Below are 23,614 nucleotides of genomic sequence, written 5' to 3' on the forward strand. Positions count from 1 at the left end.
TATGACGGAGCAAGTATTTTTTCTTTAGATGTATCTTTTTTTTTTTTTTTTTTTTTTTTAAATAGAAAAATCATTATTAACCTTAATGAAGAATTGCTATTTTTCTATTGGCAAGGAGTTTTCTTTACCAGCTGGCTAAATGCTGGTAAGAGCTTGACCAATTTTTTTTTTGTTGAATCATAAATCAGACAAATGCTTCCACTCGAGATTTCTGTTGTTTTTCTTTTTCTTTTAGTTAGATTTTTTTTTTCTATGATTATTGTATTTATGCAAAAAGTTGCTCTCGTAGTAAGTTAGGTGATTAGGCTTAGGGGAGTTAGGTGAGTAGTCATGATAAACCAATCTGTTCGCAGTCGCTGCCCAAATCGATATTCGGTTAAACTAAAAATTCCCTGTTTTGCTCAAATCAAGAAAATGCGATAATTTAGTGACCGGAATAGTCGCCAAAGAGAGAAACGTGACCATTGTACAATTTACCGTTTCTTAAACATGATAATCGTCCAGACTTCAAGACTAAACTGCACCTGCAGTTTTGATTGGGCGTGATCAAAATATTTTCGTAGTGTTTAATGTTTCGGGGAATATATTGGAAAGTTCTACTCTAACCCTAAACATTCTGGCTATGGCAAGTAAGCTATGGAATGAAATTAAACAACTGATTTTTTCTTCTTTTTTTGTAGTAACCTTTCTAAGATATCATCTGATCTGAACCACCTGAAGAGACTGATACATGAAACTTCATTATCCCCAGCAATATCTCCACTGCTCTCACGTTTCTTTTATTTCCTTAATAAAAATAGATTTAAATAATCCATTAAAGAAAGCATGATCTATGATCTATTTCCTTACTCATTTCTCCTTTCACAAGGACCTCATTATTGTCTTTTATGTTTTCTCATTAGTTTGTTGCTATTGAAACTAAGAAAAAAACTAGATAGAGAGAAAAACTGGCCGAGAGAATAATAAAAATGAAGTAAAAAGACATGGGCCATGGGAACAAAGGTGCTAATTTTGACTTTTTTTTTATATACCAGTACATGTATCGGTAAAATAGCATTGGTTCAGCAATACTTTTATTTAGATTGTTAGACTGGTCAAACGTGCTAAACTGCTGAATTATAGTCTCATGATAGTGTTCCATCTGGCTAAAAGTAACTACTGTAGCCTGTCTAATACTTCAAAAGAAAATCTATTTTCCCGTATTGGTCAGAGATTTTTTTTTTTTTATTTTAGCCATTCGATAAGTGCTACATTGGTGCTACGCCCGAATTGGACGAAGAAAGAGTTTTTTGTGGTCAGATGGCAGCAGTGTATTTGTTTAGTGAGGCACTTTCAACCCATCAAGTCTGTGCACTTCATCGTCTTGGTCCATCATATAAAAGTCAGTTTAAGTTTGATTCAGAAAGTCATCAACAGCTGCCTGAAAATCATCGTAGAGTAAGTATTTGTCATGGGGTAAATGTTGGCCTTATATTTGTAACTTGTGTCACAACACCTGCACACTTGAGGGAGAGGGGAGGAGGGTGATGAAGTTGCTTTTTACAAAGGGTTTGACCCCCTGTCTCCCCCTCTCCCTCTCGGAAAAGATTGTGAATCCCTAGTAGTATTTTAAACCTAATGCTGTCCGGAAATATACACAAAATCATAAAAAGTACACAAAATCATGTAAAAGACATATATTGTTTTTTCTTTTTGTGTCCAGGGGAATAGATTTTATCTCCCAGAACCCGGAAACATAAACTTTGGGCTTAAGCAGAGAGAATAAGTCATCATAAATAAGAAAGCTCTAAAGCAATGGTAAGGTTGCACGTCCAGACCATGACCCACCAAAATATTGTCATGCTCCACCGATGGGGCTTGCGCCCCCCGTTGGGAATCACGGATCTAAAATATTGTTAGGTAAGTAAGGTGTTGAAAAGTAGAATTTAAGTTGCACACTATATGACAACCAAAATAAATACAAGGTATCAAGTTATAGTTATATATACAAGGTAGAGCTAACTTACGGAGAGAGTTTGGGCTCGTGTGAGCCTTAAACACGGTTGTAGGAACCAATAGAAATAAATATTGCATTTTTGTAAGGACAATTTTCTGCCGAGGCCAGTGAAAATCGGAATAGATGTTATTTTTGCATGGGTCAATCTAGTACAGGTAGAGAAATTAAGGTAATTGACTGCTGCAGTTTAATAGGTACAATGACCTTGCAATAATGAAGAGTGTACCTGGTCATAAAATGGCCCATAAGTTAATCTGGTACTCGTATAATGGTAGGACAACTAACCTCATTTATTTCATTATTATAAATTGAAGGTTGGTGTGATCGATAAAGAAAGGCTAAGAATGAGGATTGCCTTCATTTGGAATCAAGAGTGAATTGAGGCTTAAATTAGGAAAGGACGTTGTCGTTGATAAACATCAGAATGAAAAATTGAGGGGAATATTCCAAGAACAGCTGGCTTCGAAATTGGAGAGTTTATAATTTGATAATGTTAGAGATGGATGGATGATTTTAAGAATGTAAGTTGTGAAGTTACACAACGATAATTTCGGAAGTTCACTGAGCAGCGACGAGATTACTCCTAATTAGGGGACTGTAGAGCTCCTTATACTAGCTCTGAGGGTTGAAGTATTTGAACAGTCTCTGAAACGAGCTGGATGTATCCCTTGTCTATGGTGCCTTTGATAATTTTTCTCTGTATCGTTTTCTCTCAAATAATCTGCCAATCCTGCTACTGAAGAAAATATGAGGCAAGAATGCTGGCCATTGCAATACTTTATAGGCCGCATCCATCGGTCCAGCTCCTCAGAACTGTGTCTAAGTTTCCTGCTAATAATCCAGCAAGTCCCGATAGATCTGGACATCACGCCCCTGTCCACTGTACTCCATGAGCAAGATTTGGTAGTTACCCTGTGTAGAATTTTAGGCTTAAGTTCAGGAAGGGTAGTTACTTGTCGGGTAGTCGTGTCATTGGTAGACATCATAATGCAAATTTTAGAAGAATATCCCAGAAACAGCTGGCTGCGAAGCACAGTCAGCAGCCAAAACGCAGTACGCAGTGTCTCTGAGCTGATGTCAGGTAGACTCCCTGAACAGAAATCCGGTACATTCCTTAGCCAAATTTCGGTAGATATCCTGAGCCAAACATCGTTAGTTTCCGTGAACTTGGTAGATTCCTTTAGCAAAATGGAGACAAATTTACTCACCTGGATTCCGGCAAACTGCCTATGACTTCTAAATTTTTCGGAGGATTCCCCTATATGGATCCTATTAGATTGTCCCAGTCAAGGGCCGGCCGATTCTCTGGGAAAGTAGGGCAGATTTGAGATTTTAATCCGGTAGATTCCCTAAAAAAATCACCAAGCTCAGGTATACTGGCCAAATTTTGACTGACTTGGTTTCGTCGCACCATTCTAAATTTACCGGCATTTTTCCGAACATATGTACATCCCATTCTAGAGAACCTTTTCTTAAAAAAAATAGATTATTTGAACAAAAAAAGATAAAAAACTAAAATCCCCAAATGGTAGCAATTAGGGCCACTAGCATGATATCTCCACCGTCTTTGAGTTTTGGCAACTTGAATCTCTTATAGAATATAGTGTACCAGCCATAAGATTAGGAGAGTCTAAATGATTGATAAAGTGGTGTTAAAATAATAATAATGAAACTCATAACGTCTTCATAAAAGTGATAAAAAAAAAAAAAAAACTATTTACACAACTGACTAAGTGAAAACGAAGAACTCTGTCCAAGAATCTAAATGAAATACAACCATTACCTTAGAAGCCAGAACTGTATGTATTGTCGCCTTAGGACACCGACACAGCATAAAACATGGAAATCTGATTTCATGTTATAATCTAATACAAATTTGAATAAAATATCAACGGCCAACGATATTACGTGATATTTCAACCGAATGAAAAATAAAAAATAAAATTGTATCAAGTAGCTTATTATTTTAGTTCAAAATTATGAATTTTTAAAATCAAAATCATAGTATTTTTCTAAATGTAAACTAAGTTTTCCTTTTAGCGTATTATCACCGGTATCTTTGAGAACTTGCAGTTAAAAACTTCAGTTTTTTCATGAAAATGAAAACAAATAAATGAAATTATTCTTGTCTTTCGGCAGTTTATTTTCCCAAAACGCATATACTAGTATGTACACGTTAAGAAGGCTGAGAGGGGGGGGGGAGCATACAAGAGGGGAGTTTTAATCCTCTTTAAGTGTTTTTGACCATGGAGATTATAGTAGTTCCCTTGTTATGCTTCCCAGGGCTTCCTCTCAAAAAGTCCCATTTTTGGTATCATATGACACTTTACGATAGACTTGTCAAGGAAAATGTAAAGAAAGCGCATTTATGCAAACAGTAGCTTTTAAATAAGCCATTAGACATCTCTACGATTTTGAGGTTGCCTACTATCCCTGGCGCAAAAAGGAGACACATCACTTACATCCATGCAAAAAGTGACTCTCCTTGTTGTTCAATGTGGGGAACTGTAAGTGTCCATTTTAGTGTTTTCGAAAATGACTATTCCAATTGTGCACTTCTCATTTTGATCTAATGTTATATTGAGGGCTTCAAACTCTTTTCCAAAATTCCCCAAAATTTTGTTTTTTTAATAATTTCTCACTATTAAGTTTTGCCTGTATGTCACTCATGAATCACTTAATTAAAAAATTCGTCTCGCCAAACAGTTTTTTTTTAACATGTTTTGAACTTTTGGTTACTATGCGCTGTGGTTAGCTCTTTACTAGGTCGCAGCTTTTGCTGCAACCATGGTAAGCCACCTTCCAACTGATGCTTCATTCATCACTTGTCCCTACACCTCCCTAATTTGTCTGTAAATTTCCTATCTTTCGCAGTTTTCTTGCATTCAAAAATCATATTAGACTATGAACTTCATATTTAGCGGTATTGTATCAAGCATTTTATAGTGGCATAACTTATCAATAATCTACTTTAGCGGATCGCGCCTAGAGTCAAACTGGATCATAACAATGCCATGGGCAATAACTGGGTAGAATGATGTTGGAACGTTGTTGCTTTCCGAATGACCCTCATAAGCTAATATTTCTCATTTTGTGTTTTAATTTTTGTGGAATTTTCTCTTCAATTTTTGTAGAAGAGCCGTGCGTTCGATTGGATGTTCAAAAATACCACCACTATATAAGGTTCTCCTCGGAAACTTTTCAATGTGATATAAAATGGTACAAAATGGTATAGAAATTGTTTCTGTTAGATTTGCTATCAAACCTTAAATGACTGTACTGTATGTAAAGACCACATTCCAATAACTGCATATTCAAAAAAATATTATTGTAAAATGAATGTAATATAAATGTGTAACATATAAAGAATTAACTTAAGGTCTTTCTTGGGGTAGATTTAGGTACTCATACCAGTTCTACAGTTAATTTTTAAATAATTTAGTATACCCATGTATACAATTCTCTCTCAGGTTTATTTGTTGTTTGCATTTTCAGACTAAGATAGCACGTAATTGTGAAATCCTTTACTTCAAACAAACATAAACTTAATGAATAATCCACCCGAAAATTCTTTTTTTTTTTCTTTTTTTTTTTTTTATCAGTGATGGTTCACCTACTAGCGTACGCCAGAAGTTACCGTATTTAAATGTTCCTTTCCCTGTCCCTAATCATCTAGTTTCTATCCCTATCCCTGTTTTGTTTATATTCCGATGGTCATTGTTAGTTTATTCTTTGGCGAATTTCTGAACGCCGTCTTAAATAATTCTGCTTGTCCGAAATAATATATGGAAATACTAGGAACTTTTAATAAGTGGAACTGTTTTGCGGGCCATGAGTATTTTTGTTCTATTACTACTGGAAGGCTTTCGTCCACACTAGTTCGCTGCTTGTTTATTTTTAAATGCTTCCAGATGTTTCGAATATTTGTATTTGGAGTTATTTTCTGGATAGCTCTCTCCCCCTTTTCACAATGTTAAAAGGATCATTTATACTGAATTTTACTCCCCTCGGGATGTTGATATGCTTTCTTGATCTTTTTAAAAGGTCGAATTGGCTTCAGGTTTATCCTTACTTTTGTTTGTTAAAATCCTACGAATATAGTTTTTTTCGCTTGGATTCATAAGCTAAGAATATGAAAAGGCTATTCTAATATTGTTCAAATGTTGAAAAAAACTGAAAATTGAAGGTTACTCAAATGCTCTTGTTAATATTATTATTGCTAATTGTCTCATTTAAGATGGTTCTGACGAGAACCATCTGGATGTAAAAGGTTCGAGCTGTTCTGGATGTTGTAATATAGTTGTGAGATCTCTGTAAGCTCTTTTTTCATCCCTATCTGCGGGAGGAAAAACCCTCTTGTGTAAACTTATGGTGGTGTTAGGATAGACCTTTTTCCAATTCACCTATTCAGAGTCATGGTCGCGAGCATTGTTATAAGATGACTTTAAGGAGTGACCACCTCTTGGAGATCAGAGCTTATTCAACAATTTTATGTTATATTATATCACGAGAAATTCATGGTTCTTCTGGGTTTTGTTGCTTGTCTTGTGGGCTTTTTTTGGCTTTTTAGCCTCCACCTTGCGATGGTTGTTTATTCATTATAGGGCATATGGGCATGAGTATAATTCTTACAAATAATATTTATGGGCATGATAAATAAATTGTCAAATTAAACTTAAAAGGGATAAAAATCATTGCAAACAGGAGTAAGGTTCCGGCCTCCCCCCTTATAAATCTTTTAAAGGCTACCATTTGCACTTTACTGAAAACTGAATATATTCGAAACCTTTTTTTGCAATTATAACATTGAGTAATAAAAATAACGCTGTTTAAAATAAAAATCCAGTTTATTTCCATTAGTTCGGTCCAATCATCTCGATTATTATGGTGATTTTATTTTTCGTCGAAATTTTGACAAATTAAAAACCCTGTTCAAAACACACAAATTTTTTAACAAAGTGCAAAGGACGCAGTATTTTTTGTAACGTTTCAAAGGGAGAGGGGACACCGTAATCCCACTCCTCTTTGTAATAGTTTCTCGTCGTTTTGAGTTTGACTTGACCATTTTAGAGGTGTTTCTAAACTCCCATAAATTTATGTCGCAATAACCTTTTACCATTAAGAATATTAGAAATAACAGTTAACAGTTAATCAGCTTTAAATGCTGTTTAATGAAATGTTGAATTTGAATTTCTGAGATTTTCTGAAACTAATATATATATATATATTTATAATATATATATATATATATATATATATATATATATATATATATATATATATATATATATATATATATATATATATATATATATATTTTTGATTTTCATGGTGATTTTATTTTTCATGTTTCTTTGATGTTATGACAAATTAAAAATTATGTTCAAAATACACAAGTTTTTCGATAAAATGCAAGAAACGCAACAGCCTTAAAATTTTTTTTTTTTTGGGGGGGGGGGGCTAAACACCGTAAAGCAACTCCTGTTTGTGATAGTTTCTGGTCGTGTAATATTTTAGAGAATGGCGAGTGACTAAAGCGCGGTTTTCTTTGTTGTTAAAGATGGGGTATTGTAATTCTCTTTTCTGGTGTTTTTGGCTCTGGTAAATCCAACGGTGCAGTGCTCATGTCGATATGACACCATTTTAAAGTGGTTTCAGGCTGTATTTCAAAATTCTCATAAATTTGTTTTCGCAGTAAACTTTTACCAGTAAGGACAGTCGAAATAACAGTAAATATTCCTGAACCAGCTTCAAATGGTGGTTATTGCTCACTTGAAAGTTTTTCAAACTATTAGTTTTCGATTGTTATGGGCCAGAGTTCGTTCTTTACTAGGTCACAGCTGCTGCTGCATGAATAAACTCAGAAAACGCTAAAGAGTAATAAAACCTGAAACAAGCAAAAATAGCGTTATGTAGTAAGCTAAACTTAAAACAAACAGAAACTACAGCAAATGAAGAAATGAAATTTAAAACGAACAGAACTAAGAAATAATAATCAAGTCAAACTTAAAACGACAGAAATTGCCATAACTTAAACGCTCTAAACGCTTGAATGTCATTTTCACTTTACTGAAAATGAAATGTATTTTAGGTTAATGGTAGGCTAAGAATTCCGTAATTGATTGAGAAAAATTACGTAAGAATATAACAATAACATCAAGTTACCAAAGAGGAATTGAAAAAAAATATCATATGTCAGTAAATAGCTAAAAATATCGGATATATTTAATTATCACATTCTAAAATCAAAATATGTTCACGCTTCCAGGAGTTATTATAATTCGGATGTTTCTGTGGCTGAAATAGACGTTACTATAGTCCATAGTATATAGATGAATTAATAAAACCTAAAACTATCTAAAATCAAAATAGAAAATATCTGAACCTTAAAACGAACAGAATTTACCGCAAATATGAATTGGTTTACCGCCTTTATAAAGGCGATAGTTTCCTTTACTGAAAGCAAAATATATTTCAAGCGGTTTCCCTTTTATCATTATAGCATACAAAAAAACTAAAATTTGCTCAAACTCTCAAAACTTTTAGTTAATATATTACTATATTTTAAGCAGTCATTCTAAGTTCATTACCCTGATATGCTGTAAAATATCATAAATATTTTTTCCTTTTGAATAATTTGTTTTCTTGTATATTTTCTTGTGTTTTCTTGATTGTTAAATCACCCATAAACTTAAATGATGCCACAGCCTTTAGGGGGTTTTATGGGGTACTAGCCCTACTCTTATTCGGGGCAGCTCTTATGTGGAAACCATGGTTAAAGTTGTGTTTCCTTTTTTGTTTTGATGTTATGACAAATTAAAAACAGATTGTTCGAAATGCAAATCGTTTTCTGTCATTTCAGCCATTTGGTACAAAATTTTTAGGGGTTTGGCTGTTATATATAATTCATTTTAACTTTTGTGACCGATCTTTCTTTTATTCTGACTTTTACAAACTTTAGTGCTTTGTTTCTTGTTGCTAAGGATTCTGGACGATAATGAAAATTAAAAAGAAAATTAACTTCTATCAGATTCAATAATTTTCAGCACTTGCGATAAAAATTTTTAAACATCAGTCTATTTTATGCATTTCAGTGCAAACACTGTATGCGATGTTTGAAGGTCCGGGAGAGGGGTTTGGGCATTCAAACCCCTCTACACGCATGCGCACTTAAGCAAACATCCCAAAATCACTTTTAGAGTATGTATAATTTTGTATAATTTAATAATTTTGTATAAATTTGTATAATTTTCAAAAATAACATATTATGCGTTTACGTTACCTTTCAATGCATGCGTGAATTTGTCACAATTAAATACGATTAATAATACAATTATTAAATCAGTACATACTGAAAAAAATATGGCCTTCCCCTGACTTTGTGAAACATTCATCTCACTGAATTGAACGGTAAATAAAGGCAGACTCTATTGACGGCTGACGTTCAGTATCGAGAAAAGACTAGCAAAATCAAAATCAAGAGGAAATATCTTGAATATTTTGTGTGGTAAAAAGGAATAAATGAATTTATTTATAACCCGTTGAAATACAATGATGAAACGAAGCATAAAAAAAAGAAGAAAAGAAAAAACAAAAGCAAAAGAAAAAGACGGATAATGACAAATAAAACGAAATTAAAACTCATTGAACAATCGCACAAGCATAGTAATAAACCAGAAAATGACAGCACAAGCCAATAAAACAAGCACATAGACAAGCAAGAATAAAACAAGGATAAAACTTATGGAACAAGCACACAAGCATAATAATAAACCAAACAATCATACAGTATATATAACAAACACAAAAACAGTAAAAGTGAAAGACCTATTGTTTTAAAAGGGAACACCATGGGTGTCCATTTATTCCCCTATTGTAAGCTGCAATGCATCTGCCGATGACAGCATTGGGGTCAATTAGACCATATTTCCTATTGGCCCTAGAATTACTTGCCCATAGGGGGAGGCTCACAAGATATTTATCATACCGGTAATAAATTCGTCGGAGTTGCTTCGATTCCATTGCCGAAAAGGTACGCCAAAAAGGTGCAAGGTATAAAAAATTTGGGAGCGCAAAGGAGGTATATAATTGAGCTAGCAGCCGGTGATTAAAACAAAGTTTGTTGGAAATTATGCCGCCGCAGGCCTTGCCTATCCGCTACTGAAAATGGCGTATGTCAAGCTTTCAAATTGTTTTTGCAGATCTATTGATTGGTAGGTCAATATATTCCGATTTAGGAGCAATCAATACTCCATCAAGATAAATATTATATCCTTCGGGAATTGGGCCTTAGTTAAATAGTACCACCTCTGACTTTTCAGCGTTAAATTTTAGATTTATCTTTGAGTATTCTCGACTCAAAATGGAAATTTTTTTCTCAAACGCCAGTACCGTTCGGCTGGGGTTAAAGACATCGTCCGCATAAGCAATAAGAGACAGAGCTATCCCTTCTAAAATACAGGAAGAAACTGCTTGAGATATGGATTCTCTTTCTTTACCCCCCAAAGAAGCGACTAGAGGGAAACATCAAAATAAATAAAGCTAGACCCGATTTCAAAGTTAAAATTGAACAAATAAGATGAAAATGTATCAAAATGTACCGGGAATTGTATTTGTACCAAAAAAACTATATAATTGTACAGCACTGGTATTGGTGACTGACAACGCTGTCTTTCAAGTTGTTGCTGGGCATTAAAGATACTGCTGAGATCTTATCTTTTAGATTCATCATTTAGAGATTTATTGCAGGACGCGATGGTTTATTTCTATTGTTCTTTCCCTCTGGCTCAGAAAATTAATTGAACTGTTTATCTATCTCCTCGTAGTAAGGTCTTAAGTTTCAATTTTCTTTTGCAGTTTAACGAGATTAAATATCAGTTTCATTGACAGAAATCGTTTTGTTCATCGATAGTTTATTCAATAGTACGATCGTTTATTTAGTAGTTTATTAGATAAGAAAGCACGTTCTTTCAAATGAAAGGAAAGAGTAGCATTAAAGTGTAAAACGAACAAAAGATGTCCTGTATATGAAATAGATTACCGCGGCCCTCAAAGTCTCTCTACCCTGAAGTTTGATCAGTGCTTTGTTGAAAATATTTTAGAAAACAGTTATATTTTTATTCACCAATTAATTTTCAAATATTTGAACTGGAAATTTTTTAAGTTTTGAACTGGAAAATTTTCGTCTAAACAATTCGTGTCATTCTAGAGGTATTGGTAATAAAAAAACACACACACACGCACACTTTTTTCATACTGCTCTTGAATTCAACCGTTTTTTAACCGTCAAGTAAGAACAGAAACTTTTGCACAAAGACCAGGGAGTGGGGTATGGGAAAGGGGCTAATCCCCTCTCATATACAGGATAATTTCTGTTCGTTCAGGTTTAAATTTAACTCGTCACTCCCATTTAAAAAAAAAGCTTGTTTTAAAATCTATGTTCTTTTTAGTGTCAAACTTAAAGTTATCCAAAATCTAAGCAATCTGGCACCCTCGTTAATAAAGCCTTTCGATAGCTCTAAGCCGATTGGCCGTTTCATATGTGTTGCTCGATGATGCGTTCGAACGAGCCGTCTTCTAATAATCTACGACAAGAACAGGACCCTAAGACGTTTTTGGGAAAAGAGTGTACGGAGCAACATTATTGTCCACAATCTTGCTCTTAAGTCAAGAAATTGTCTACATTGACATCAATCAGCTTGACTGTTTCAAATTATCATAGAAGCCATCTCTGATCTGTTATCTTTACATTATCATTATCTCTGTGTTTCTTTTGTATCTAATTCTTGGATTTTAACACGAAGCTTAGCATTTTGTAGTAAAATCCCGTGGGGAAAAAAACTTGCTAATTTATGCTTTTCCTTTCTGTCATAAAACTTTGGTGATATTTCCCAGCATAAACACCCAAATGGGAGATTTTGCTTTCAGATCCTGATTGCCTTCAGGGGAGATTATTCTTGCTTTGCCATCTGTAAAAGTTTTGAGGAGAGAGGGAAAATTCTAAGGACACGTCTCTCTCAGGACGGAAGTTATATGAGTATAAAACAATAGCTGTTGCTGGCATATGGAAACTGCCAATTTCTTCTAATTTAATTCAGAAAACTCCGTGGAATAAGAACACTTCCTTCAGAAGTAAAAAGCTATTGGACATGTTATTCCGTTCCTTTTAAAATTGTTTCCATTTTCAGAAAGGCAGCCATGTTCGAAGGAAAAGTAATAAACTGAGCATGGCTTTTGTGTCTTTTTTTATTTTGTACGATTTTTGCTGAAAAATTTCATGTTATGGTTTTGTATTCTATTGCTATGTCGAAAATTTTACATAATGACATTAAACAGAGAAGAGAGGATGTGTTGACCAGATTTTTACACTTGGGTTAACAACTGAGAAGTTTCTAATTCATCACACCCCTTTTCTCCTCAGTTTTTATAGATTATGAACACACATACGACTCAGCTGATAGAAAAGCTTTAGGGAAGGTTCTACTCTTGTATTGTATCCCAGATGAGTATATCGAAGTGATTAGTGCCATGTATGAGAACAACATTGCTTTGGAAAAAATAGGAAGTGAGGTTAATAGTGGGTTTGGTGTGTACTCGGAAGCATAGTTGTGTCCTATCACTGTTGATATGGAAGATTTTGATGGACTTAGTCTTAAGGGACGCAGCAGAGGCTACTGTAGAATATAGTATAAAAGTGGGAATTGAGTTTCTGGAGAACGTTTTTAATGTTAAGAAAACTAAGTCGCTCGGACAGGGAATAAGCTAGGATGAAGAGGTGATATTGGATAATGAGAAAATCGATTAATTGGATAGCTTTACTTGCCCGAGTAGCATTATTATTCTTAAAAATTTTGGAAGAATAAGAAAATAAGTCTTAGAACCAAGATTAGTTTATTGGAATCCACGGCAATGACAGCGGTGAAACTAGAATAGCCAAGGGGCAGGGTGTTTTGTCGCAGTTGAAAAAAGTTTGGAAGAATAGTAAGATAGATTTTTGAACTAAGATTAGAATTCTAACAGCCACGGCAATGACTATTTTCAAGCGTGGCTCTGAAATGGGTACGTTTTTAAGGACTGAAGAAGATACGTTAGACTTTTTCCAGAGGAATTTTCCAAGGTTAGCTATCTTAGCAGATTGGTCCTAAGGAAGGGCCAGCGCAGCTGTGTTGGTCTCATGCGGTTTGGTGCTGCAATATGTTTTAGTAGTAGCATAAGTAGCTGCAAACTGATTGAATAAGAAACCAAAATTGCAGGCTACATTGGCAAACAGAAGATGTTTCAGCTACTTGCTGCCTTAGTAATCTCATAAAACATATTTTCCATTTTAGAATATCAATATCAGGGTGTCGGGCGTGGTCCACAAATACAACGGTCATTTTGAATATGGAAAACGCAAAAATCACTAATTTGGACCGGTGCGCTTGCGCACTGCCATTGCGCATGCTCATGTATGACGAGTATTAGAAACTGTACTAGAAGTGCCAAATTTGAACTAGAAGGAACGTAGACTGGACTTCACTTGGATGAAAGTGACCGTTAGATAACAATATAAACTAATCAGAGGCCTTTTCCACTGTACTAAAGTTGATGGAAGGAAAAACGATATTTTATACCTTTAGTCAAAGCGTCGCTGACAGCCAATGACAAAAATTCTTTGTCGAGTAAAATCGAAATCAATGATCCATCTGATCTGAATTTAGCATTTCTGGTACAGTTTCCAATGCCCCCCCCCCTGCCATACAAGCGCAAAGTGCATTGATAGTGTCCAAGCGTACTGGTCTTAGATAGTGATTAATTAAAAAAAAAAACTTTCCACAAAATAAGTTTTTCAAAAAAAGTAAACTCTATTAAACCAAAATGAACAAAAATAGAATCAAATAATATACCAAGCATACAACTATCACAAGTCAGTATCAATGAATAAATGAAACCCAAAACAAACAGAAATTACGATAAATAAAAGAGTCGAACTCAAAACAAGCAGAAATTAATACGAGTAGGGTTCTAAAACCCTAAGCTTTCTAAAAGCCAGAATATAAAGTGTACTTTACTGAAAAATATTCAAATGAATTTACTGAAAAAGATGTGCATTGCCAGTTTCATATACATATGCTGATATTTATTCCTTAAGATCTTAATTAATTTTTGATTTCTTAAAGTACTTAAATAAAAGTACTAGTAATATTTAAAAGTATTAATAATAATAAAAGTATTAAATATTTAAGTACTTTCATAAGAGTTATTTATTCTAATTAAAGGCCTTTGTGATTAAGGAGTCATTTTTAAAAAATTGGAACAAAATTTGAATTTTCGCTGAAAAAGCAGGGTATTGACTAGGGGGCGAACCCCCCAATATAAGTATTAAAAATATATGAATATAGAAGCTTGTTACGTAAGTTAATTCTTAAGTTACGTATATTTATTACTAATAAAAAACGTTCGTAAATAAAATTAAACAAGTTTCGAGAAAGCTATTTAACCAAATAAAAGTAAATTAATATGCAAATTTTGTTTTAATTATTCGTGTACGGTGAGCCAAGATCAAAACCTGCATTTTTTCAAAAACGTTCAAAAATTAAATTAAAAAAAACACGTTTTTTTAACTGAATTTAAGGAGCGACATTAAAACTTAAAACGAACAGAAATAATTCTGTATATGAAAGAGAATGTCCCCTCCTCAACGCCTCGCTCTTTACGCTAAATTTTGACTTTTTCACAACTCTATTTTTTTTAAACAATTAAAAACTTTAGCGTAAAGAGCGTGGTGTTGAGGAGGGGGCAGCCTCTTTCATGTACGTAATAATTTCTGTTCTTTTTAAGTTTTAATGTCGCTCCTTACTTTCAGTTAAAAAAATTTGTTTTTTTTATTTAATTTCAGTAAAGTACAAATTATGTTCTGGCTTATAGAAAACATAGGGATTTTGAACCCTACTCATATTAAGTTCTGCTCGTCTTGAGTTTGACTCTTTTCTTTATTTTAATTTTTTTTTAATTTATTCATTGATATTGATTTGTGGTAGTTGTATGATTGGTCAATTATTTTATTCTATTTTTGTTTATCGTGGTTTAATGGAGTTCTTTACTTTTTTTGAAAAACTAATTTTGTGGGAAAAGTTTTTTTAATTAATTTTGATTCGTTATATATTGGCAAAGTCTTTGTCAGGGATAAGAAGATAATAGTTTGAATAGAGCAGAAGTAGTAATTGAAGTAGCCCCGAAAATTTGAACTTAATACCCTCAGTCGTTCTTGGTATATTGCTGAGATGTCTTATTGGCAACCAGTATGCAAACAGTGTGTTTTAATTTAATTTTAAGGCAACGTTTAGTTTTTAAGCATAATGGTTAAATTACGTAACTATGGGGGTGTGACCTACCCAATAACCCTAAAGATATAGTTACTAGACCATTCAGGAACGCTAAACAAAATGACTGTCTTAAAATTTTGATTCGAATTGTATTGAAAACTATGAGATAATGAGGAATTCCGACTGCCCTCCATTCACCTTTGGCTCTTAAGAGCGCACCAGAACTTTTAATTTTCAATCAAGTTAGCTCCTTTAAAATATCAGGGATGCTACTAGCTATGATAGAGCATCGCTGCGTATGTCCTTATATGCCCTATAGTGCTTATATGTCCTTTTAATACCTATGTGCACATAGGTTTTTCGTTTAACTGAAACTCTTCCTAAACGTTCCCTAAAAGTTTCAACTTAATGCCATTAGTGTTGTTAGCTACAGTTACCGCAGAAGCAGCATTAAATGGATACACACAGTACCTTCTGGCTAGCTCAAAATCCGCAACCTATGAAGGTTTGAAGGTGAAATCTTCAGAGGATATTGATGTTGTACGGATGAGAACCTGCCATCCGTTTGCAGGTTGTCAAAAGGGCATATCAGCAATATCTTAGGAACAGTTTCGTGTGAGAACTTAAAACTTACAAAGCTCGTTGTGGGGGATGTTGAACTAACCAAAAGACAATATTGGCATCATAATACTACTGCTTCTCCCCCTGCAACTACTGCTACTACTACTACTGTTACTATAGTTAAGACTATTGGTATTAAATGTGCTCCTACTGCTACTGCTACATTTACTGTTGCTACTACTACATCTAATAAACTTAAGTGTATTAAGGTGAAAATTTTCGGCAATATTGTAACTCTATTGAAATAAATGGAAACACACTATGCCCATAAAGGTAGTCAAGAGGACGTATCAGTAATGCTTCAGGACCAGTTGATGGCATTAAGTTAAAATTTCATCGTGTGTTGAAGGGGATGTTGAAAAAGAAGGTGCTATTTGTATACTGTAACTAATACTACTATAGCTATTGCTACGCATAATTACTGAACCTTTCAACAAGGCTGAAAAATTGATGTCTCAGAAATTTTTTGGATATTTGTTATGGGATATAATGGGGGGGGGGGTCTCTCAAATCCCTTTGACTCATAAAAAGGGAACTATAACTTCCAATTTAATATCAAATGAGACCCATCTGAATTTAACCTTATATGCCCCCAGGGCATAACTTAAAGCCCTTGTCTCAAAGCTCTGGGGGGTTTTTGCCATCGCACAATTTCGATTAGATGCATTTGTTGAAAAGAGGGGTAGTTGGGTTGGGGGAGGGGTGCTACTTGACCTCCATCACTATTGACGCTTAAAAGAGAACTAGTACTTCCAATTTCAACCAAATGAGCCACTTCTAAAGCTTATACAACAACCCCTCTCATGAGAACCTTAAAACGCCCCAGGGGCATAACTTACAACCCTCGCCCTTCGGCTCTGGTGGTTTGTATCAACCTCAAAAGTCTTGTTATATGATATTTCAATTATTTTGAATAAAAGGACAGTCTAAAAACATCTTTTGAATATATATCAGGAAAACACGACGTGAGAACTGTGAGAACTGAAAAGGGTGGGTGTGTGTGTGTGAGAACTTATTCTAACCAATCCATTGAGTCCCCTCCAAAGCATACACGACCACCCTTTTTATAAGAACCTTATATGCCCGAAGGGCATACCTTACGACCCTTTCCCTGAGAGCTGTAGGGGTGGAGGGTAGGGGGTCGTCTTCCTCACAGGCATAATTTCCAAAACCGTCAACTACGATGAATAAAATTGTTATCACCAAATTTTTATTGGAGGTGTTAAGGCAAACGCTGAGCGTTGACCGGGGGAGGGGGGCTTTTTGCTCTCAAATCTCTTTGACTCTTGAAAACGGCACTATAACTTCCAATTTCAAATCAAATAAGTCCCATCTGATGTTAGTACGACCCCCCATTCCATAAAAACCTTATATGCCCTCATAAAACAACGTACAACCTTATCCCCAGGGCGCTGGGGGCTTGTGTCATCCCTAGAGACACTATTATGTGTTCTTTTGAGTATTTTGAATAAAATTGCTATCTCAGCTTTTGACGCTTAAAAAGGAACTATAACTTTCAATTTTCAACAAAATGAACCTCTTCTAAAGTTAAACAACCATACCTTCCATAAAAACCTTAAATATCCCCTAGGCATAACTTACAACCCTTCCCCCTGATCTTTGGGGTTTGTCTCAACCCCAAAAGCCTTGGTATATGATATTTAGACTATTTTGAATAGAATGGCTATCTCAAAACCTCTATTAGATGCATTTCGGGACAATACGACGTGTTTGTGCATATTGGGGGGGGGGGGGGTAGCTGCATCTGATCACTTTGACTCTTAAAAAGAGCACTAGAGCGTCTGATGTCCCATTGGAGGGACATCTAATGGTGTCCCTTCGAAGTTTATATGACCACGCTTTCTATAAACACCTTATATTCCCCCAGGGCATAACTTAAAACCCTTGCCCTAAGGGCTTGGGGGATTTTTTATCCTCAAAGACATGATTTCTGGACCTTTCAAATACCTTGAACAAAATTGTTATCTCAAAGTTTTGATTGGAAGTGTTTTGGCAAATGATGGGCGTGGGGGGGGGCATCTGCCCTCCGATCACTTTCGACTAGTAAAAAAAGCACTAGTCCTCTCAACTTCCAAGCGAATGAGCCCTTTTTGAAACTTCTACGACAAAACTTTCTGTATAAACCTTATATGCCCCAAGGACATAACTTACAACCCTTTTCCTGAGGGCTATGGGGGGGGGGGGTCTCACCCTCAACGACATAATTTCCAGACCTTTCAACTACGTTGAACAAAATGGACATATCAAGATGTTGGTCAGAAATGTTTGGGGAAATGATAAGTGTAGGGAGGGGGATTATTCTTCCTCCGATTACTTTTGACTATTAAAAAGAGTAATAGCCCTTTCAATTTCCAATCGAATGAGTCCTTTTGAAGTTTTTAAGACAACGCTTTCTATATAAACCTTATATGCCCCCAGGGCTTATTTTACAACCCTTATCCTGAGGGCTTTGGGAGGAGTGTCATCTTCAAAGACATAATTTCCGGATCTTTCAACTACTTTGAACAAAATGGATATCTAAAATTTTGATTGGATGTATTTGGAAAAATGGTGGGCTTGGGAGGGGTGTTAGTTGCCCTCCGATTTCTTTCGACTATTTAAAAGAGCACTACCCCTTTCAATTCCCAATTGAATGAGTCATTTTTGAAGTTTCTACGACAACGCTTTCTATACAAAACCTTTTACGCCTCCAGGGCATAACTTACAACCCTTGCCCTCAGAGCTTCAGAGAAGTGTCATCCTTAAATACATAATACAGAACCTTTCAACTACGTTGAACAAAATGGCTATCTCAAAATTCTGATTGGATGTGTTTGGGGAAATGGTGGCCGTGAGAAGGGGGTTAGGTGCTCTCCAATCACTTTTAACTATTAAAAAGGGCACTAGCCTGTTCTATTTCCTATCAAATGAGCCCTTTTTGAAGTTTCTACGACAGCGCTTTCTATAAAAAAAAACTTATATGTCCCCAAGGCATAACTTACGACCCTTGCCCTGAGGGTTGTTGGGGGGGGGGGGGTTGTCATCCTCACAGATATAATTTCTAAAACTTCCACCAATGTTGAATAAAATGACTATCTCAAAATTTTGATTGGATGTTTTTAGGGAAATGGTGGGCGTGAGAGGGGGAATAGTTGCCCTCTGATCACTTTCGACTATTAAAACGGCCCTTTTAATTCCCCATCGAATGAGACCTTTTTGAAGTTTCTACGATAACGCCTTCTATAAAAAACCTTATATGCCCCCAGGGCATAGCTTACAACCCTTAGCCTGAGGACTGTGGGCGAAGTGTCATCTTCAAAGACATAATTTCCGGACCTTTCAACTACGTTGAACAAAAGGTTTATCTAAAAATTTTCACTGGATGTGTTTGAGGAAAAGGTGGGCGTGAGAGGAGGGTTAGTCACTCCAATAGCCCTTTCGTTTTCCAGTCGAATGAGCCCTTTTTGAAGTTTCTATCCCAACGCTTTCTATAAAAACCTCATATGCTCCCAGGGCATAACTTACAACCCTTGCCCTGAGGGCTGTGGGGGGGGTCATCAAAAAATGGCTATCCCAAAATTTTGACTGAATGTGCTTGGGGAAATAGTGGGCGTGGAAGGTGTGTTAGTTGCCCTCCAATCACTTTTGACTGTTGAAAGGGGCACTAGCCCTTTCGATGTCCAATCGAATGAGCCCCTTTCGAAGTTTCTACGATAACTCCTTTGATACGAAGTGCCCTGGTCTAAAGAAAAAAAAAAAATAAATAAATAAAAAATAAATACATTGTGCTAACATAGTTCTTTACTTAGGTCCGCGCTATTGCGCTGCCTATGATTCTTGTGTGTTACGCAAATGAACATTGTGAACCATGTTCACCACCCTTATTGTGCTATTGACAGCGTACCTTGTGTAAATTTATGCATTTAAGCGTGTAAATTTGAACGATGCAATGTGTCTCAATTTATTTTCTTCTTCAGTTTGAGTAAGCTTTCAACTGAGATTCCAGTCTAATCATAGATTTTATCTCCCAAAAAGAACAATATCATTAGATAAGTGACCTTTTTACTCCACCCTTCGGCCGCCCCGTAAGTAAATGACCAAATTCGTGCTTCACTTTGTACACGTGCTCACAAGAGTGTCCCTTGATAGTTCTAAACTTTTCATATTTCAGCAGAACTAATCTTTTTTTTTAATGCAGAAAGATCTTATAGCCTAATATATATATATATATATATATATATATATATATATATATATATATATATATATATATATATATATATATATATATATATATATATATATATATATATATATATATATATATATATATATATATATATATATATATATATATATATATATATATATATATATATATATATAGAGAGAGAGAGAGAGAGAGAGAGAGAGAGAGAGAGAGAGAGAGAGAGAGAGAGAGAGAGAGAGAGAGAGAGAGAGAGAGAGAGAGAGAGAGAGAGACTATTGGGTCCTAGTAGTAATGGTCAACATTGATTACGTAACACATTGATTCTTGAAATGTGAAGCCCTCGATGATAAAGTTAATGAAAGGAATTGAAGTTTCTGTATCGCTACAAGTGCATTAAAGCATTCTTCTTCAGGGGTGCAAGGGATTTTAAAAAATGCCTTCTTTTTTATTAATAGATCCAAAAAAAGCACTCTAGATTTCTTATAAAATCTTTTTCTTGTATCTTCATTTTTAACCCCCCCCCCCCTTCCCTACAGTGTTGTAAATTGGCACCCGTTTTCAGTCTTGTGCATAGGCTTTACTGTTCCCTAAATGTTGAGTGTTCTTTTCTTTCTTTTAGGTTCTATATGATGGCAAGCTGGCAAGTGCTTTGGTCTTTATATATAATCCAATTGCTACAGATAGTCAATTGTGTCTACAATCAGCTCCCAAAGGAAATATGTCATACTTTGTCCACACCCCGCACGCCCTTATGCTACAGGTTTGTTCCAATTTTAACTTGAAATAGAAAGAGAATATGTTTTAGTGGAAAACTATCCAAATCGAAAATTTTCGATTAAATCCATACAGAAACTAGCCATATAAGGAGATAAAGCTGTTCACATTGTTAAACCAGTAAATTTGATGACAGTTTTTGGAAAAAATTTGATAAAAGTTTATGTTAGAGATAGACACCTAAAAGATTGTAGTTTTGAAATTGATTTCTACACATCAAGATGTAACCGGCTTAAACACAGTCTGTAAAATTAACTAGAGTTAGAATAGCGTGCAGACATCAAATTCTGCCGGTTAATATATATAAAACTAACTAATAACTAATATGGGAGCAAAATCAAAATGTTCCCAGAGTATTCAAATCGTTAGAGCGAGACTGAATATCTCGCTGTAGAAACTAGGAAGTTTACATTCTGACAGTGAAAAGGAACTAGTGGAGGAAAAATACGGTTTGACCTCGGGGAAATTGCAACAGAATTTTTTTTTACACCAAAATTTTCAGAAAAATCAGCTTAATCACACAAAAAAATCCCCCAAATCTGCCTTGCACAATTACCCGAAATCCCCCTTGAAGGGGGAAAATAAGGGGGGAAATCAGAATTTCTATTTGGACGTATTTTTGGGTTTAAGTGGTCGTTTTCTATCAAATCAAGCATCAAGAATCGAAATCCAACGTCAGAAATTACGTTTTCCGTACCTCAGGATCAATTTTCACCTTCACGAAACAGGGGGGGGGGGATAAAGTACGCAGATCATTATTTGCCGGAGTCCTGCGGCTAAAGGATCATTTTATATCAAATAAAGTACCGTATTGCCAAAAATGAGGTCAAAAATTAGTTTTTTTTACTATTTACCTCATTTTCACCTTTAAGGGGCCTGTAATATGAGGGGTTGCTAAGTATAATATCTTGAAAAACCACTTCTTTAATCGAGATCAAAACATCAGGTCGATCAGTTATAAAAGAAAAACGTTTAGAACTCAGGTAAATTAATCACAAGAACATTTTGATTTTAAAGCACAACCTTAAGCAAATTCTTCTTCCTGCTCGTCTTCGTTATCGTCCTCATCCTGTCTTGCTGCAGCGTTAGTGCATAACGCCCCTTCACATTCCCCTCAGGCAAAGCTGCAGGGCAAACCGTTCCGACGGCAGCTGCATCTGAGCGACTCGCACCCGCTGGTGCGCTGGCACCACACCATCTTCAGTAGGCTCTCTGGGGCTGGTGAAGTATCTGTCATAATGGGAAGATACATATTCCGTAACGAAGAGAGACGCCAGCCTCAATTTTCGGGCTTTAGTGAATTTGACGTGTCTTGCCACTTCATTATTTGAAAATAGCACCTGCAAAAGGGATACTTTGCGACAGCCAAAGTCGATGGAAGCCGCTCTGCATGAACAAAAGCATTTGCACTTGCATCCTGCATTGTGAATGCTCGCACCCGGACATCCTTCAGGGTCTTCTCATTGATTTTCCCTTTGCATATGCGGAGCAAAGCTTTCTCTCCAGCTTCGACAATCTTCTGGTGGTTGGATCTTGGTGTCATGAAGATCTTGCAAGCATCCTTAAAAATCCCATCTTTAAGTGACAAGGAAACCACTGCTGGTTTCCCTACGCCGTGAAGTCTAAATGTTGAATCGCAGCGAGACATTGCTTGGCAAACGAGTAGATTTTCTGCTGCTTCGGTTCCTAGTTTGTTCTTGATCCTTTTTATGTCGTACACTCATCCATTATTTCCATGTGTGTCTGTCTGTATAAAGATATCACATGCATCAAGCTTGGCATGGTACAGCAGAAGGACTAATAGGTCGGTATCATTCCCAATAAAAGTGGTCCATGAAGTTTCAGCGCAACTGACTGAAGTTCGTATAACTAAGATATCAGCATCATCCTGAGCCTGTATAACTGTACATTCTGAGTTTGGCAGTCTCGCTGTAAGTAGATTAATGAAATGTTCTTTATTTTACGGATTGGTCAAAAATTTCCTCCTTACTTTTGAAGATTCTGTTAGGAAAGAATTCCATCGTTGGACACGACAAACCTCTGGTTCTCTTCAGCTGTGTGTAATTTTTCGTCGTCGGTGTATCAGCGTAAGAGTCAAAAACTACCGCTGCCTGGCCGAAATGTTTTGTGACATAATCTACGTAAGATCCTACCACCTCAGAATATGTGGATACGGCAGTTCACGGGATTTTATGGACTAGCCAGCCACTGTCCAAAACTCTCTGGAAGGATGGCAATGTCATTCGACCCTTAAGTCCCTCAGTTTTGCATCAGTGCATTTGTTAGAGAGGCTTTGTCGGCTGTCCTCATCACCTCGAACGAACTAAAGAGCGATGGTGGAAAAGTACAGAGCTCGAACGACAGAACCTCATTCAAGTCAGAACCACTGTTGCTAGCCACTGCAGCTAGGCGTTGAAAGATTAGAGCAGGGTCGACCATTACCATCTCGCTATCTACCACCACAGATGACTTCTCAGCCATATTTACAGCTTTCTCCTTTCTCCTGAAAACATATTTGTCAATGTCTTTTGCTTCCATATCCTTCAGAATCGTTTCTCCCAGATTTGGCATCGTCTGCGTTTACAGATGATGAAGCGCGGACACCAGTAACCACGTTCAACAGCTGTGATTCCTACCTGATGGGTTCTAAGGGCTCAATGTGTCGAACTATCTGTTCGATGTCCGCCATGTCTCTAGCTCTCCTCGAAG

General features: G+C 35.8%; 1 protein-coding gene across 1 annotated transcript in view; it reads left to right on the forward strand.

Annotated features, from left to right (window-relative positions):
• rg (A kinase anchor protein rugose) overlaps nt 1–23,614 on the forward strand; it is a 334,338-nt gene that overhangs the window by 145,262 nt on the left and 165,462 nt on the right. The window contains exons 10-11 of the mRNA XM_089088303.1: nt 1,234–1,437; nt 20,751–20,891. Coding sequence (XP_088944429.1) covers nt 1,234–1,437; nt 20,751–20,891 — 345 coding nt within the window. The remainder of the gene's footprint in view (nt 1–1,233; nt 1,438–20,750; nt 20,892–23,614) is intronic.

Source organism: Artemia sp. Qi Xiang Cuo, chromosome 4 (genome assembly GCF_049724085.1).
Source record: "Artemia sp. Qi Xiang Cuo chromosome 4, ASM4972408v1, whole genome shotgun sequence".
Lineage (NCBI taxonomy): Eukaryota > Metazoa > Arthropoda > Branchiopoda > Anostraca > Artemiidae > Artemia > Artemia sp. Qi Xiang Cuo.